The sequence below is a fragment of the Coenobita brevimanus genome, chromosome 88 (genome assembly GCF_032717465.1).
Source record: "Coenobita brevimanus isolate Jiangsu-jjx chromosome 88, ASM3271746v2, whole genome shotgun sequence".
Taxonomy (NCBI): domain Eukaryota; kingdom Metazoa; phylum Arthropoda; class Malacostraca; order Decapoda; family Coenobitidae; genus Coenobita; species Coenobita brevimanus.
This window is the reverse complement of record NC_137041.1, coordinates 4,927,767-4,945,662: the sequence shown is the minus strand read 5'-3', so window position 1 is coordinate 4,945,662 and position 17,896 is coordinate 4,927,767. Positions and strand designations below refer to the sequence as shown.

At 42.7% G+C, this 17,896-nt stretch overlaps 1 protein-coding gene across 1 annotated transcript in view; it reads left to right on the top strand.

Annotated features, from left to right (window-relative positions):
- Window positions 1–17,896, top strand: part of GrlHz (Gustatory receptor-like Holozoa) — a 55,406-nt gene that overhangs the window by 32,452 nt on the left and 5,058 nt on the right. Inside the window, exons 8-9 of the mRNA XM_080281223.1 lie at window positions 7,816–7,996; window positions 14,169–14,315. Coding sequence (XP_080137349.1) covers window positions 7,816–7,996; window positions 14,169–14,315 — 328 coding nt within the window. The remainder of the gene's footprint in view (window positions 1–7,815; window positions 7,997–14,168; window positions 14,316–17,896) is intronic.

Below are 17,896 nucleotides of genomic sequence, written 5' to 3'. Positions count from 1 at the left end.
GGACCATCCAGGCCTCGCTCCCCACCCCCGTGCATTCCACCCCTGCAAAGAAATGCCCCAAGGGTCTGAGTGAGGAGGAGTTCCTTCAGGAGTTGGCAAACCTGAGTGGAAAGATATTTTCATCAGCTAGCGAGACCAGCATTGCTGATAGTGACCCCGATTATGATTATGAGGAGGAAGTGCACACAATGGAGGCTGAGGTTGCGGCGGGAGAGGAGGAAGAGGAGGAGCGTGGTGGTGTGGAGGTGGAGGAGGAGGAGGAAACTCCACCTGAAGCAGATATTGACATAATATCATGAAATGAAGGCAGTGATTTTGTGCCAAATGTGCCGGATTTTGATGAAAATAATGCAGGATTCACTGATGAATTTACTTTAGGTGACGTTGCAACAGATTTGGATTATTTCCAGCTCTTTTTTGATAAAATGATGCAGTTCCTCTGTGATCAAAGTCAGGTTTTTTATGATTATTGTAGTAGGAACTGTACTGGCCCTCCCTCTGCAGCAAAGATGCAAAGCTGGACTGTGCCTGATGTTGAAGAGACGTATGTCTTCCTTGCATTATTGATGCTAATGGCACATGTAAAGAAACATGTACAGTACTTCATGATTATTGGATGCAGGATGACATTACAGCTACTCCTGTATTTGGCAAGTACATGTCCAGAGATCGCTTCCTTGCTTTGTTGAGATACTTATGTTTTGCTGATAATGACCACCCAGAACCACGTGACCGCCTGTGGAAGATTCGAAATTTTTTCACAATTCTGAAAGAAAGATTTATAAAATTCTTTAGACCATTTCAGAAAATTGTGATAGATGAGTCTCTGATGCTGTTTCGTGGCCGTGTTCTGTTCAAACAGTATATTCCCTCAAAAAGAGATCGCTTTGGCATAAAATTCTTTGTGTTATGTGACTGCAAAACTGGGTATGTGTTGGACATGATAGTTTATACTAGGAGTGATACAGACATTTCAAGAAATGACCCGCATGGGTTCTCAAGTGCGGTTGTGAAGAAACTGATGGATCACTATCTGAATGCAAATCATGTGTTGTACACAGACAATTATTACACATCTTCAGCACTGACTCAGTATCTGCTACAGCACGATACAGGCTTATGTGGCACAGTGCGCGCGCCAACAGGAAAAATTGGCCAAAATGTGAGGGACGTCTGAGGCATGGTGAAGTGCAGTTGAAAAAAAGCACAGAACATGGTAGCAATAAGGTGACATAATAAGCGTGATGTGAATGTGCTTACGACAGTGCACAGAGGTTGTATGGTAGATAGTGGCAAATTAGATAGAGCAACTAGGCCACCGATCATGAAGCCTAATGCTGTAGTGGACTATACCTACAACATGCGCCTGGTGGACAAAAATGATATGCAGATAGGGGCTGTGGAGTATGTACCTAAGTGTATGAAGTGGTATAAGAAAATGTTCTTACACCTTATTGACATCTCCATCCTAAATGCATATAATTTGTACCTGGCCAAAACACGCAACCGCATGTCACTGAGGCTGTTTAGCAAGACAGTAATAGAGCAAATTTTTTCTCATACGGAACTCTGACCTCGACATTATCTGGCCATCATCCAACAGCTGGCATGCCAGACCGTCTTTTGGCCTGGGACTTCATTCCTGTCATTTCCTAGAAGACATTCCCGGTACTGGTTATAGAGCACGGGGACAAAGGGCGTGCTTTGTGTGCAAGCACACCACCAAACGCCCACAAAAACGCAAGGATGTAAGCTCTTGGTGTAAGGAGTGTGGTGTTGCCCTATGCCTGCACTGCTTTAGGGAGTATCACACTGTCAAGAAGTACGAAAAACAATGAAATAATGTATAAATAGTATGTAAATAATTGTGAATACCTCAATAGATATAAGTTTATTAGAAAATAAGTATCATGGGAAACGTAAAGTAAGCTGATATTTGTTAGTGACTTTATTGTGTTTTTGCATTTTAGTTGTAATATTGTGTTCACACGGTATTGTGAATTAGTGAGAGAACCAAAGACACACGCCTCCACTTATTTTGGCATGAAATAATCCCCTCACCTCCCTCCATCACCACCGCCAAAACACCATCGTGACCTTGATCACGCTCAGCCCAGTCGTCACACACCGGCTCCCTCACACCACACCACCACCTCTAAATCGCCACCAGAGAGTACGTTCGCACTTGTTATGTGTTTTTTGTCATTTGTGATTGATTTGTGATGAAAAAAAATATTTTGGGGAAAATCGATTATCCTGAAAATATCCCGGTTTTGGGACGTGGATAGGTAAACCCATGGCCGGTGCCTAGGGGTTAAGTGTACTGAAGTATGGTAACTTAGTCTTGGGCCTCTGCACTTCAAAGGTAATAGTATGAGACTGGCTGTTTGTGGATTTTAAGTAGAATTTCTATTTTTGTAATTGATTTTGTTGTCAGGTCCAATAAATTGAAGAGAAATTGCCTCATAAAATTCCACTACTACCAACAAACCTGTTTTGCCAGAGTGCCCTGACTTCAGTACCTGTAGTTTGGTAAAAGTTGATGTTTTAAAACACATCCCTGACCTATAATGAGGCATTCTTGTGCTATCTGTCTGTTTGTTTAGTGACTCCATGTCTCTCATAAGGGTACTGTACTTGTCTAGTTTGCTTCATACTTTTTTTTCTAATAGCTTATGTTATTACCCTATAACCAAATTATGGCACCTGGTAGTTTAGTGGGTAATTAAGATGCTCCAGTCAGATTGAGCCTGTGTAGGTTTATATCCAAGGGGTGGTTGGGGTTTATTGCTCACGTAATGCCACTCAGGGATGAGTGAGGCTGGTCTCTCTCATCTTAACTGTCAGGACCAACTTGCCTAGCCCGGTGTCCTACGCTCCTCATGGAGCGACATGTGATTGGATGATGACATTTTCAGTTGCTGAAGACCAACTGACTAAACCTAAGTGCTTTTCAAAGGAAAGTCAGACTTAGAATGGAGGTTGTGAAATTGTGAAAGTTCTTGTTTATGAAGCATGTTTGATAATGTTAGTGCATCACTGGAAATGGTAGTGATTATGTTCATGTGGATGTGATTTCATTTTGCTTTAAATCCACTTTGATCCCAGATATTCTTGATCTCAACATGTGAGTGTGGAAAATTTAGTGAGAGGGGTAAAATATAAACTCTAGCAAGGAGAATAATCAGTGGTGAAGTTTTAGGAGCAAAATATGGCTGTGTGATTCAAATTGTAGTGTTATTTATAGTGCTCTTCCCAATTAATGGCTGTAGAAGGAGGTATATGGTATTTCTTAATGGATAAAGACAAATACACTGAGATAGTATGGACACTAAGAGTGAACATAAGGTGCCAAAGAAGTTTTGGAAAATATGATTGAGGACATTATTGGAAGAGGAAGCTGTACATAATGTGGGAGAACAGAATAGAACAGTCCATTGTGAAACAGAAGGAAGAAGATTTGTGAATGAGAGTGATAAAAATATATATAGTATGGACAGTAGCCTGGGTGTGGTTTTCATAGCTAGTCCTTGTTTGGTTGGTTGGTTGTTTTTGTTCCAGGCTCATCTGGACGTGAACTTGGTGGATTGTAGGAGACTTGCTTCCTTATTTGGGTGTTCTCAGAGATCTTTTGTCATATTAAAAGACTGCATTATGAGGCAGAGGTGCATGTTGTGAGTAATGGAAGTGTGTTACAGAAAGAGTAGCAGCATTACAATGAGAGCATAGTTGGAAAAATGATGATAGTGTTGATGGCATAGGAAATAAAAGTACAGCCAGAAAAAAAAAAATCATATTCTTTGTGTTGGACAGATATCATTATCAAATGGATGTGGGGGTGGCCCTAATGAATGAGGGTGAGATTTGGAAGCTTCCGGTGTTGCTGTTTGCTGATGATACAGTATTGTTGAGTGAAGATGAATGGGAGTTGCAAGGTTTGGTGAATGAATTTGGGACAGTGTGTAGGAGGAGGAAGCTGAAAGTGAATGTAAACAAAAGTAAAGTTATGGTGTTTGAGAGGAATGAAGTCACAGAGTGTGCAGTGAGGTTGGATGGTGAGGATATGGAGAATGTGAGTGCATTCAAGTACTTGGGTAGTGTGATGAGTAAGGATGGAACTTTGGGGGATGAAGTAAATGAAAGGGTACAGCAGGGAAGGAAGGTTGTTGGTACACTGAAAGCAGTGATGAGAAATAGGGAGGTGAGTATGGAAGTTAAGAAGTCACTGCATGATGGTATTGTGATCCCTACCCTAACGTATGGAAGCGAGGCGTGGACCTTGCAAGAAGGGAACAAGTCAAGAGTGAGAGCAGTGGAAATGAGTTACTTGAGAGGAGCATGTGGAGTGACGTGGAGGGACAGGTTGACGAATGAAGAAGTGAAGGAACGTTGTGGGGTAGATGTGGATGTGGTTGAAAAGATTAGGAGAAATACACTGAGGTGGTTTGGACATGTGGAGAGGATGGAGAATGAAAGACTGACTAAGAGGGTGTATGTAGGTGAGGTGGAGGGAGGGAGAGGGAGGGGTAGACCGAGGATGAGGTGGAGGGATGGAATTGAGAGGTATATGAGGGAGGGGGGGGGTGAGTTGGGGGGAGGGGAGTCAAATGGTGGGTGACAGAGTGACTTGGAGGCGTTTTGTCTGCGGCCACCCTTTGCGGGATTAGGGCGTCGGGCTATAGATAGATAGATAGATATAATTTCATGTATTGTGTTGTACAAAAAATACCATCCATCTTTTGAGTATCCAGCCTAATATTTCCCCATCAGGAACATAGATGCTTAGGGTTGGCAAGAGCGACTAGCTACTAACTTCTATCTATCTATCTGTTGCCAGACGCCTCAATCCCGTTTGGGGTGGCCACAAACAAATCGCCTCCAAGTCGCCCTGTCCCCCGCCATTTCACTGCCCTGCTCCCAACTCACACCCCCCTCTCTCATATACCTCTCCACCCCATCCCTCCATCTCATCCTCGGCCTCCCCCTCCCTCTTCCCCCCTCCACCTCACTCACATACACTCTCTTCGTCAGTCTTTCACCCTCCATCCTCTCCACATGGCCAAACCACCTCAGTTTGTTCCTCATAACGCTTCCTATCACATCCACATCCACACCACAACGCTCCTTTATATCCTCATTCGTCAGCCTGTCTCTCCACGTGACTCCACAGGCTCCTCTTAAATAACTCATTTCCACTGCTCTCACTCTTGACTTGTGTCCTTCCAACAGTGTCCAAGCTTCACTTCCGTACATTAGAGTTGGTATCACAATACTGTCATGTAGCAACTTTTTCACTTCCATGCTCACTTCCCTGTTTCTTATCACTGCTTTAAAGGAACCAGCAACCTTTCTTCCCTGCTGTACCCTTTCAAGCACTTCACCCTCCAAACCTCCATCCTTACTCATCACACTACCCAAATACTTAAATGTACTCACATTTTCCAATTCCTCACCATCCAACCTCGCTGTACATTCACTAACTTCACCTCTCTCAAAGACCATCACTTTACCCTTCCCTACATTCACCTTTAGGTTCCGTTTCTTACACACTCTCTCAAACTCATCCACCAAGCCTTGCAGCTCCCCTTCGTCTTCACTCAACAACACAGTATCATCTGCAAACAACAGTACAGGGAGTTTCCAAACACTATCCTCTCTCACCAGGGCCACTCAACATCCACTACCCTACCTTGTACCTCTTTTATTACCCCATCCATGTACAGATTGAACAACCATGGAGACATGACACATCCCTGTTTCAAACCAACTTTCAAAGAGAAAAATTCACTTAGTTCACCATCCACACGCACTGCAGCCTTCGCACCATCGTACATACTCTTCACAGCATTCAACAACTTCCCATCTACTCCATATATTCTTAACACTTTCCACAATCCTTGTCTATCCACCCTGTCATATGCTTTCTCCAAATCCATGAAAGCCGCATACAACTTCTTTCCCTTCTCTAGAAACTTTTTCACTAAAGATCTAAGAATGAATATCTGATCTACACAACCACTTCCCTTCCTAAAGCCTCCCTGTTCTTCTCCAACTAATTTCTCTGTTCTTTCTCTAACTCTGTCTATAAGTATCCTACCATACACTTTTCCTATTATACTAAGAAGACAAATGCCCCTATGATTACCACACACTTCTTTTTCCCCTTTTCCTTTGTACAAGGGAATAATTATACCTGACTTCCAATCCTCCGGGACTCTACCTTCCTCCCGGGCCAATCTGCACATCTTCCACATCCATTCTACTACTATCTCTCCCCCATGCTTCAGCATCTCGCCACACACTCCATCAATTCCTGGGGCTTTCCCCGATTTAACTTTCTTCATTGCGTCCACAACTTCTATCCTACTGATTTCTTCCTGTCTTCTCACCTCCCTCCTTCTCCCAGCCATTCCCCAGCCACTTATACTCGCATTACTTCCATCCTCTGCGTTCAACAATTCCTTAAAGTGTTCTCTCCATCTGCTCACTTTTTCTCCCTTCTCCACTAGTAATCTACCATTTTTATCTTTCACTTCCCTGCTAACTTCACTTCCACCCTGTCTTACTCTTTTCACTTCTCTCCAGAACATTTTCTTACAGTCCCTCCACTTTACACTCAAATTCCTTCCAAATTCCTCATCCACTCTCTTCTTACCCTCTCTTACTAATCTTTTCACCTCTCTCTTCCTTTCCACATATAACTCTCTCTTCCGCCTCTCAACTTCTTCCACGCCCCTATTTCTCATCCATTCATTGTATGCTTTCTTCTTTTGTGCCACAGCCTGTTTCACCTCTTCAGTCCACCACGCTGTTCCTTGCACCCCCCTCCGTCTTCTCTTCCTTCCACACACCACATCACATGCTGCACATATTTCTTCTGCTAGGTATTATATGAACAGTAAACTCCAGCCACCCTTTGGAATTAGACCCTAATGGGCCACATTGTGTTCAAGTACCTCAGCTTAATAGATTACCAGGCATCTAAACATAGTATGAGGGCAAAAAAACTAATTTACTACTTTTTTATACATGAAGGCTCACCCTTGATCTTCCTGTGTACCTCTGGGAGCTGTCCCAGAAAGGTTACCTCTGGGAGCTGTCCCATAAAGGGGAGAATACTCTAGTGTAACAGGCTACAGAAAATGCCAAGGGTAATAAATGCATTTACAGCATGGTGGCACATAAATCAAATTTTTTTTTAGTCATATGCTTCATTATGTTAAATCCATCACTGTGGTGATGTACTTATTACGAGCAGTTTAGTACATTATTGCTATCTAGACTATAGTCATGAATTGCTGCCTCTGCTGTAGCGAGAGAGAGGGGCACTTTCCCCCTCCCCCCCTGGGGTGTCCAGTCACCCCATCAAACTAACCATTTAGATCATATTGTGATATAGATTGGTTTTTTATCTTATTTTTTCATATTGTTTATCATTATACTGATTTTAAAAATCACAAAATTTATTTCCCTGTGCGTGTTTACCTGACAAGTAAGATATGAATCCATTTGTTATTATTTTACTGATATTAAAATTTATTGTATTTTATTATTATAGATTAATAAACACCAGCTACAAGGCATTCAATCTTTTCATTAGTGATCGTGGAGATATGCTGAAGCGGCAGTATGAATATATTTTACACGTTAATAACACTGCATGTATTTTTGTATTGGGGTGTTGTAACACCCCACCGGACTAACCATGTTTGAATACCCCACGGACTAACGAAGGGTTAAAATGGTGCACAACATTACAATTGTTAAACATGGCTCTTTTATAGTTTGGCAGTTCCATAATATTCCTGTCAACAGGAGTGAGATGCAGCAATCTGTGGTGTGTGGTGCGTCGCTGGGGTTGTTGTGGTTTCAGGATATGGTGCTGGTGGTGGGGGTGCTCCTATACTGTACACAGTGTCACCTACTCTCACGCCTCCTTCACATCATCAGGAGAACCATCTATCATGGCACCACTCCCCTTATCACCATCAAAAGGGTAAATACATGTTGGAATGATGGCCTTTCATAAGTTTGATTCCCAAGAAATGATAGCAGGCTTTTTGCACATGTTACTACCAACATTTGTATGGGGAGGGAGTTGGTGATGGCCAATACCCTCTATAGGCACAAAATTATCCACAGGTATACATTGCGAGTGATGAAAAAGGTGGGTTGTGAATTGAATGAATGGAAGGCAATGATTGATTGCGTGTGTATGGTTGAGAGAATGAAAAGGTATGTAATGGAAGCAAGAGCAAACAGAGATTGGAGGGGTGGACTTTTGGACCACCACTTGATAGTGGTGAAAGTCAATGTTCAAGTGCGATGGAAGAATAGAAGGAAGGAAGGACAGGAGGAAGTAGTCGATACAAGGAGGGTAGAATGGTTGCAAGAGGATGGAAAAAAGGCAGAATATAAGAGAGAAGTGGAGGAGTGATTGGGTGAATATGATTTGGAGCAGGTGGGGGAGGTGGAAGGTGTGTGCAAGATATTCTCAGAAGAAATCTGTGCAGCATGTGAGATTGTGTGTGGGGTAAAGAGAAGATGTAAGGGGATGCAGGGAACAGCATGGTGGAATGAAGAGGTGAAACAAGCTTTGGCACAAAAGGAGAAAGCATATAGTGGGTGAATGCGAAACAGAGTCATGGAGGAAGTTGAGAGGTGGAAGAGAGAGGTACTGTATGTGTAGAGAGGAAGAGAGGTGAAAAGAATAGTAAGGGAGAGTAAGAAGAGAGTGGATGAGGAATTTGTGTATAAAATGGAGGGAATGTAAGATGTTCTGGAAGGAGGTAAAGAGAGTTAGGGTGATAGAGAAGTTAGTAGGTGAGTGAAAGATAAAAATGGCAGATTCATAGTGGAGAAGGGAGAAAAAGTGAGCAGATGGAGAGAACACTTTAAGGAACCGTTAAATATAGAGAATGAAAGTAGTGCAAGTATAAGTGGCTTGGGAATGGCTGGGAGAAGGAGGGAGGTGAGAAGGGAGAAAGAGAGCAGTAGGATGGAAGTAGTGGAAGCAATGAAGAAAGTCGAAATGGGCAAAGCCTCAGGAATTAATGGAGTGTGTGGTGAAATGCTGAAGCATGGGGGAGAGATAGTTGTAGAATGGATATAGAAGATATGCGGATTAGTCTGGAAGGAAGGTAGTGTCCCGGAGGATTGGAAGTCAGTATAATTATTTCCCTGTACAAAGGAAAAGGTGAAAAAGAAGTGTGTGGTAATCATAGGGATATTTGTCTTCTTACTGTATGAGGAAAAGTATATGGTAGGATACTTATTGATAGAGTTAAGGAAATAACAGAGGAACTATTTGGAGAAGAATAGGGAGGTTTTAGGAGGGGAAGAGGTTGTGTAGGTCAGATATTTGTCGTTAGGTCTTTAGTGGAAAAGTTTCTAGAGAAGGGAAAGGAGTTGTATGCGGTCTTCATGGATTTGCAGAAACCATATGACAGAGTGGATAGGTAAGGAATGTGGAAAATATTAAGAATATATGGGAGAGAGAGAGTAGGTTGATTACATACGAGTCTGGGGTAAACATCAGTCAGATAGACTATTTCCTGGTTAGGAGGACTGATAGAAGGTTAGTAAGGGATGTTTAAAGTTATAGGGCGTGAGGATTGTGTGCAGCAACACAGGTTATTGATGTGTGACATGGTGCATAAGGAGCGGGTAATGAAAAAGAAGATCTGTGCACCTAGGAGTAAAATATGAAAGCTGAGAAACCAAGCAATAAGGGATGCCTTGTATAGCGAGGTAAGGAGAGTGGTGGCTGAACAGGGAGACATTGACAAAATAATAATAAACAGTACAGAGGCCTCAAGAGCAACTTTTTGAGAGTTACTGATTCCGTATGTTGATGGGCAAGAGGCTCACCAAGACATAAAGTAACTTGGAGGTGGGATGAGGGTGTAGAAGATGCAGTTAAGGAAAAAAGAAGTCTTATCTGGGAATGGAAGGAGGGTGGTAACAAAGAGGAGTACTTGACTGCCAAGTGTAGGGCTAGAAAAGAGGTTTACAGGGCGAAATAAGACTTTTACTTGATAACATAAATCATGTGGAATGGGAGGATATTGATATTGATATTTAAGGTAGCAAATCAGAAGCCTCGGACAAGGACTGACCAAACGTTGACGACCCAGGACCGGACAAAAGACTTGGTAATGTGTACATGGAATGTAAGAGGAGCGAATGATGAGGTGAAAGAGAGAGAGATTGTCCAGGTGCTTGAGGATGCGAAAGTGGATGTATGTGGAATAACTGAAACAAAATGGAGAGGAGAAAGTGTGAGAGAATGGGAGTATGGATGGGGTATATGTGCAGGAGTAGATGAGAATGAGAGGGCAAAGGAAGGAGTGTGTATAGTTGTGAGTAAAAGATGAAAGAAGAGCATAAGACAGTATGGATCAGTTGGGTCAAGGATTGTGTGGGTAAAGTTGAAAGTTGGAATACAAATGTGGGCGATTGTGTGTGTGTATGCGCCAACGCAAGATCGTGATAGAAGAGTGAGAGAAGAGTTCTGGACAAATGTGGAAGTGTGCATGGAAAAGTTTGGAAGGAATGAGAGAGTGTTTTTGATTGGTGATATGAATGGTAAAGTTGGTAATGTGAAGGTGGATGGAATAGTTGGTGAGTGGGGTGTGCCTGCTGAGATAGATGAGAATGGGAGTGCGTTAGTGGACATTTGTGCTGGGAGGGGGTTGGTAATAGCCAATACCCTCTTCAGGCATAAAATGATCCACAGGTATACATGGCGAGTGATGAGAAGGGTGGGTGGTGAACTGAATGAAAGGAAGGCAATGATTGATTATGTGTGTGTGGATGAAAGGATGCGAAGATGTGTAAAGGATGCAAGAGTGTATAGAGGTTGGGAGAGTGGACTTTCTGACCACTACTTGGTGGTGGCCAGAATTAGGATGCAAGTAAGATGGAGGAATAGAAGAAGGGAAAGACGAGAGGAAGGAGTAGTTGCAAGGAGAGTGGAAAGGTTACAAGAGGATGAGAAAAAGGCAGAGTATAAGAGAGAAGTGGAGGAACGATTGGGCAAATATGAATTGGAGCAGATGGGAGACGTGGAAGGTGTGTGTAAGATATTTACAGAAGAAATATGTGCAGCATGTGATGTGGTGTGTGGAAGGAAGAGAAGACGGAGGGGGGTGCAAGGAACAGCGTGGTGGACTGAAGAGGTGAAACAGGCTGTGGCACAAAAGAAGAAAGCATACAATGAATGGATGAGAAATAGGGGCGTGGAAGAAGTTGAGAGGCGGAAGAGAGAGTTATATATGGAAAGGAAGAGAGAGGTGAAAAGATTAGTAAGAGAGAGTAAGAAGAGAGTGGATGAGGAATTTGGAAGGAATTTGAGTGTAAAGTGGAGGGACTGTAAGAAAATGTTCTGGAGAGAAGTGAAAAGAGTAAGACAGGGTGGAAGTGAAGTTAGCAGGGGAGTGAAAGATAAACATGGTAGATTACTAGTGGAGAAGGGAGAAAAAGTTAGCAGATGGAGAGAACACTTTAAGGAATTGTTGAACGTAGAGGATGGAAGTAATGCGAGTATAAGTGGCTGGGGAATGGCTGGGAGAAGGAGGGAGGTGAGAAGACAGGAAGAAATCAGTAGGATAGAGGTTGTGGAAGCAATGAAGAAAGTTAAATTGGGGAAAGCCCCAGGAATTGATGGAGTGTGTGGTGAGATGCTGAAGCATGGGGGAGAGATAGTAGTAGAATGGATGTGGAAGATGTGCAGATTGGCCTGGGAGGAAGGTAGAGTCCCGGAGGATTGGAAGTCAGGTATAATTATTCCCTTGTACAAAGGGAAAGGGGAAAAAGAAGTGTGTGGTAATCATAGAGGCATTTGTCTTCTTAGTATAATAGGAAAAGTGTATGGTAGGATACTTATAGACAGAGTTAGAGAAAGAACAGAGAAATTAGTTGGAGAAGAACAGGGAGGCTTTAGGAAGGGAAGAGGTTGTGTAGATCAGATATTCATTCTTAGATCTTTAGTGGAAAAGTTTCTAGAGAAGGGAAAGAAGTTGTATGCGGCTTTCATGGATTTGGAGAAAGCATATGACAGGGTGGATAGACAAGGATTGTGGAAAGTGTTAAGAATATATGGAGTAGATGGGAAGTTGTTGAATGCTGTGAAGAGTATGTACGATGGTGCGAAGGCTGCAGTGCGTGTGGATGGTGAACTAAGTGAATTTTTCTCTTTGAAAGTTGGTTTGAAACAGGGATGTGTCATGTCTCCATGGTTGTTCAATCTGTACATGGATGGGGTAATAAAAGAGGTACAAGGTAGGGTAGTGGATGTTGGAGTGGCCCTGGTGAGAGAGGATAGTGTTTGGAAACTCCCAGTACTGTTGTTTGCAGATGATACTGTGTTGTTGAGTGAAGACGAAGGGGAGCTGCAAGGCTTGGTGGATGAGTTTGAGAGAGTGTGTAAGAAACGGAACCTAAAGGTGAATGTAGGGAAGAGTAAAGTGATGGTCTTTGAGAGAGGTGAAGTCAGTGAATGTATAGCGAGGTTGGATGGTGAGGAATTGGAAAATGTGAGTACGTTTAAGTATTTGGGTAGTGTGATGAGTAAAGATGGAGGTTTGGAGGGTGAAGTGCTTGAAAGGGTACAGCAGGGAAGAAAGGTTGCTGGTTCCTTGAAAGCAGTGATAAGAAACAGGGAAGTGAGCATGGAAGTAAAAAAGTTACTACATGACAGTATTGTGATACCAACTCTAACGTACGGAAGTGAAGCTTGGACATTGTTGGAAGGACACAAGTCAAGAGTGAGAGCAGTGGAAATGAGTTATTTAAGAGGAGCCTGTGGAGTCACGTGGAGAGACAGGCTGACGAATGAGGATATAAAGGAGCGTTGTGGTGTGGATGTGGATGTGATAGGAAACGTTGTGAGGAACACACTGAGGTGGTTTGGCCATGTGGAGAGGATGGAGGGTGAAAGACTGACGAAGAGAGTGTATGTGAGTGAGGTGGAGGGTGGAAGAGGGAGGGGGAGACCGAGGATGAGATGGAGGGATGGGGTGGAGAGGTATATGAGAGAGGGGGGTGTGAGTTGGGAGCAGGGTAGTGAAATGGCGGGGGACAGGGCGACTTGGAGGCGATTTGTTTGTGGCCACCCCAAACGGGATTGAGGCGTCTGGCAATAGATAGATAGAAATCAGATGAAGAGGGAGAATAGGGATATCATGGGGGAGCAGTGTGTGAGGAGATGAAGGAAGGGTAGTGGTGAACAGTGGGGATATTAAAGATGCATGGAGAGAGCGTTACAGCCAGTTGTTGAATGAGGAGTGTGACAGTGACAGGGAAGGTTTGGAGCCAGCAGATCCAGTGTTTGGTCCTTGGCCTTTGATTGACGCTTGTACTGTGAGCGGGGCAATAGGCAGGATGCAGATGGGGAAGGCAGCAGGTGTGTCAGGGTCGACTGCTGAAATGTTGAAGGCCTCAGGAGATTTAGGAGTGAGGTTAGTCACTGACCTGATAAATATGATTATATGTTTTTTTTTTTTTTTCTTTTTTTTTCTCCTGCCATGTTTATATGATTTTATTTAACTCAGGAGAGACTGTTTGGTATAGCCTTCATTAACCTCTTCAGTACAAGAGGTCTTTGTTTAGCTAAAATAAAATCAGCTGGAGGTAACAAGTCATCTTTAAAAAAAAAAAAAAAAAAAAAAAAAAAAAAATGCATTGAAGAGTACAGGTTGTGTTAGGGTAAGTTTCTCTGAACTGAACAAAATCCCTTAATGTTAGCATGGATGAAAGAAGCCTGAGTGATTGTATGGCAGTGAAAGGTTTAATAACCAAGCACATCATCTTATTTATCTGATCCTGAGCATAGAAAGGTGTTAATAGCGAAGCATGTAATTTTATTTATTGGTATCTAATCCTGTGCAGTAAATTGGTAAGACATCAAGGTTCCGCAAACATGAACCAGCTGAGCCTAAAGGTGGTGCTTTCATTTTATCTCTGACAGTTTTATGTATATAACTTAGGAAAGAGTATTCAAATTAGAAGATTTAAGTATTGCATCTTTAATCTTTTTGTTGCATTATGAAGGGTCTCTCCTAAGAAAATACATTATCAGGAGGTAACAGTAAGAAACTAAAACCAGTGTTGGTGTACTGACATAGAAAGTAGCCAGCACATCAATCTATTTATCTTGTCATCTGCAGCAAATTGATGAGACCTCAAGGTTCCTGCGACACTTGAATCAGGAGCTGGGCCTGAGTGTGGGACTATTCCTGTGTCTCATCACCTTCAGGGCATGCACTGGAGCTGTCACACTCTTCTCTGCCATTTCTCACTACCTTGGCTCTTGGGTATGCACACTGACTATTCAGCATCAGCATCATTTTCATCATCCTCATCGTCATTGTCAGCATTGGCTTTAGCGTTGTCTTCATTTTTGTTATGACTGTCATCATCATTATCTTCATCATCATCACTTTTTTTCCTCCCCACCTAAGGATACAATGAGGTAGAATCCAGAAACAAGTAAAGAGAATGAATGAAAGTGGGGAAACAGTCAAAAGCATACCCAGTGAAATGGCCCAAATGTTCATTCACACATCATTCTAACCTTGAAATCCTGGCTTTACTGTAACCCGCCCCATCCCGACCACTTTTCCACCACTGACTCCCCCCAATCCCGATCATTTTAGGAAATTTTTTTTTTTTGGCTCAAACGTTCACTTTTGGTGAGAAACATCGAAAATTCATAGAGAAATCGCTCACTTGAGGTTTAAAATACTCATTACAGGTAGGAGTACCTCCTTACCTTACGGTATTCTATCAGGCTGGCACCAAAGAAAACGAGTTCTATGGGAGGATAACTATTTCACACCACTCATAAACGGTATTTATTTATTTACTTGGTACGAATTTATATGTAGTACAAGAGTATATTGGTTTTCAAGCAGTAATATAGGCATTATAAGCATTGTTTCACTCACTAATGCCTGACCTTTTTTTGCCACATTACCTGATCATCATTTCTAACTGTTTCTTCCTCTAATGCTATGTAAAGTTTGTCCTCCACATTGTCATTGATTGGGGAATCACTCTGGCCCTGAATTTCGTACCGTGGCATGACATGGCTATACTGGCCAGGTCACTGATAACAGGTGAATTGCTGAGACAATGGCATGCAGGGGGGGGGGAGGTCATGCTGGGTAAGGCATTGTCCCTGCCTGGCATCTTGTTGAGGAAGGTGTCACGTGTATACGTACCAAAAATGACTCGCGAAAATTGAAAGTTGTGCAAATTAGGGACCTTGCAATATTTTCGCGTTTACAGTATGTACGTTGACGGGATTGGCAGTGACAAAACGTGTAGACGTTAAAGAACGTCGACAGGACGCCGCGGGTTAATAACCTGTCTATGCTTATTTATGTTTCCTTTATAGATGTTCTTCACATACATCTGGTAGATAGAGTTTATGCCAGAAAAGTACCGTAAAGTGCTTAGACAAGGAGAAAATGTTACTGGTCAGTTTTCTGGTGTGGTGGTGTGGCACAGTTCATAATACGGTTAGTCCTCACCATCAATCAGGAATGTGTCTCCAAAATATAATATTGTAATTTTTTCTGTAAAACTGGGACTGTTCATCAGCAGTGAAACTTTGATTGGCAATTTTTGTTATGTCCTGTGAACATAATAGCAGAAACAATATTAAAAAAGTGCAGTTTGTAATGAAGACTTATTGTGTGCATGCATGCGAGAGGTGGTGGTGATTATCATCCACTCGTTCTATGCAGTGCTGCCTACTTTGTCCTTCACCTTTATCATCATATTCTATATCTCCCCTCCTCTCTTCCTATTTCTTCCACCTGCCTTGTCACATTTTGTTACTATTCTTTCCACTTCAGATGGTTCTGTACTGAGCAACAAGTTTAGTGGTTTCCTGTAACCCAAGAAACCATTGGCAGTGCTGGGCAGTAAACATATAACCAAATAATGGGGTGATGTGGAGTCTACCATGATGCCCCTTTAAGTTATTGAAGAGATGCAAGTGTGGCATCCATGTGGAACCAGATCTCTACACTTCCCCATGTCTTGCTGTGGCAAGGGAACAATTGTTCATTGTATAGAACAGCCCTCCAAGGATGGTTGCTTGCCTGTGATTGATGGGTCTGCTTTGCTAGACAGACCAGGGTTGCACAACAGCAAAAACAACGACAACTGTGTGAATGCTGCCCAGTTGCCATCTTCATCATTATCATCCTAACCTCTCTTTCTCATCTGAGGATGGTGTAAGGTCAGGATGGGAGAAAATAATGGTACAAGGCAAACTTATCTCTATTGCTGTTGATTAAACTCAGTCACTCAGTCACATGCTTAAAGAAAAGATGTTAAAGTTCATTGTTTTTGTTGTTGTTGCTCCTCGGTCCATCTGATTGAGCAGATCCATCAACTGCAGGTAAGCAACAGCCACTATGGGGTTGTCACATAGGTTCCCTGTACTGTTGATTTGTCTGTGTGTTAGTGTGGCATGTGCTGTGCAGTGTTTCATTATGTGTTATATTGTGCGGGCCTATTCTACGAGCTGGACGTGTCATTTTTACTTCCACCCAACCCAGATCTAAGCTTATAGCTTAGGAGAGCTGGGAAATATAATGCCTGCTTTACACTTAACTAGGTAAACTTGATCATCTCTATCCCCATACACGCCGGGGGGTTTCCGATGTTGCACGCTCCTCCCTACGGAAGACATCCGTGATGGAAAAAAATACCATTACCTTAAACCCTAATATCTGCCAAACTATAACAGCTAGAGAAAAATTAAAGATACATAAGAATCATCAACTCTTCCTTTTTCAAGTGAAAGTATCCCCATGTCTCTAAGTCGTCCCCTCGATGAGTAAGGTTAAGTTAAAGTTCAAAGGGTAGTGGGAAGACACCTGCATTTATACACATCAACTGGCGTTGCTCCGTGCCCAAAATCGTGACTGCTATACACGTCAGCCGGCGCCGGCGGTTAGGGGCTATTTAAGGACACTTCTGATGGATGGATACAAGGAGGGGGGGGGGGAGGCTTGTAATATGGTGTTGTGATCAGGGTGTTGTATTGCCCTGTGTGTGAAGTGAGTATGTAGGTGTTTTTCATTGATAGTGTTGTAAAGTCTGGAGATGGGTAATTTTTGTAGAAGGTTTGATAATGTTTGTGTGGTGATTGTTTTATATGCCTAAGTGTGGTGTATTGGCACAGGTTGCTGCATAGACCTGTGTCACCCATCATATCAAGGTAGTCGCTGACAGGGAGGACTTTAGTTTCAGACTGTAAGTGAGGTGTGAGAGTGATTTTGATGCAGCCAATGGTGATATGTAGGGTGTACTGTATGATTTGCAAGGTGTTGTAGAGGGTATTAGATAAGATGGGAGCCCCTGCCAGGGAGGCATAGGACATCACTGATCTAATGTGCTGTTTGTAGAGTAAGGAGAATCTTTCTTTTTGTTGCCTAAAGTCTGGCCCTGTAGTTGGTCTGAGTGCATTAAGTCTAGGAATGCTCTGCCTTTTAATGTCTTGTACATGGTCCTTGAAGGTGAAACCAGCATCATATATCATTCCAAGGATCTTAGTGGAGAGGGTGTATGGCCAGTGTACATTGTTAAGTGTGATGTGGGTTGAGCACTTGTGTTCGTGTTTACTGCTGGTGAGGAGCGTGGTGGTGGATTTAACTGGGGTGATCGTCAGCATGTTGTCCTTGACCTGAGTCAGCAGTGTTTTGAGGTGGTCCTGTTGCAGTCTGCAGGCTATGTCTGCATTGTGGTCTGTGGTTGTTATGGTGATGTCATCTGCATATAAGGCAATATTTGTGGGTGGTTGGGGTGTAAGAATATCATGCAAGTATTGGTTGAAGAGTGGGTGAGAAAATGGAGCTGTGTGGAACTCCATTTGAAA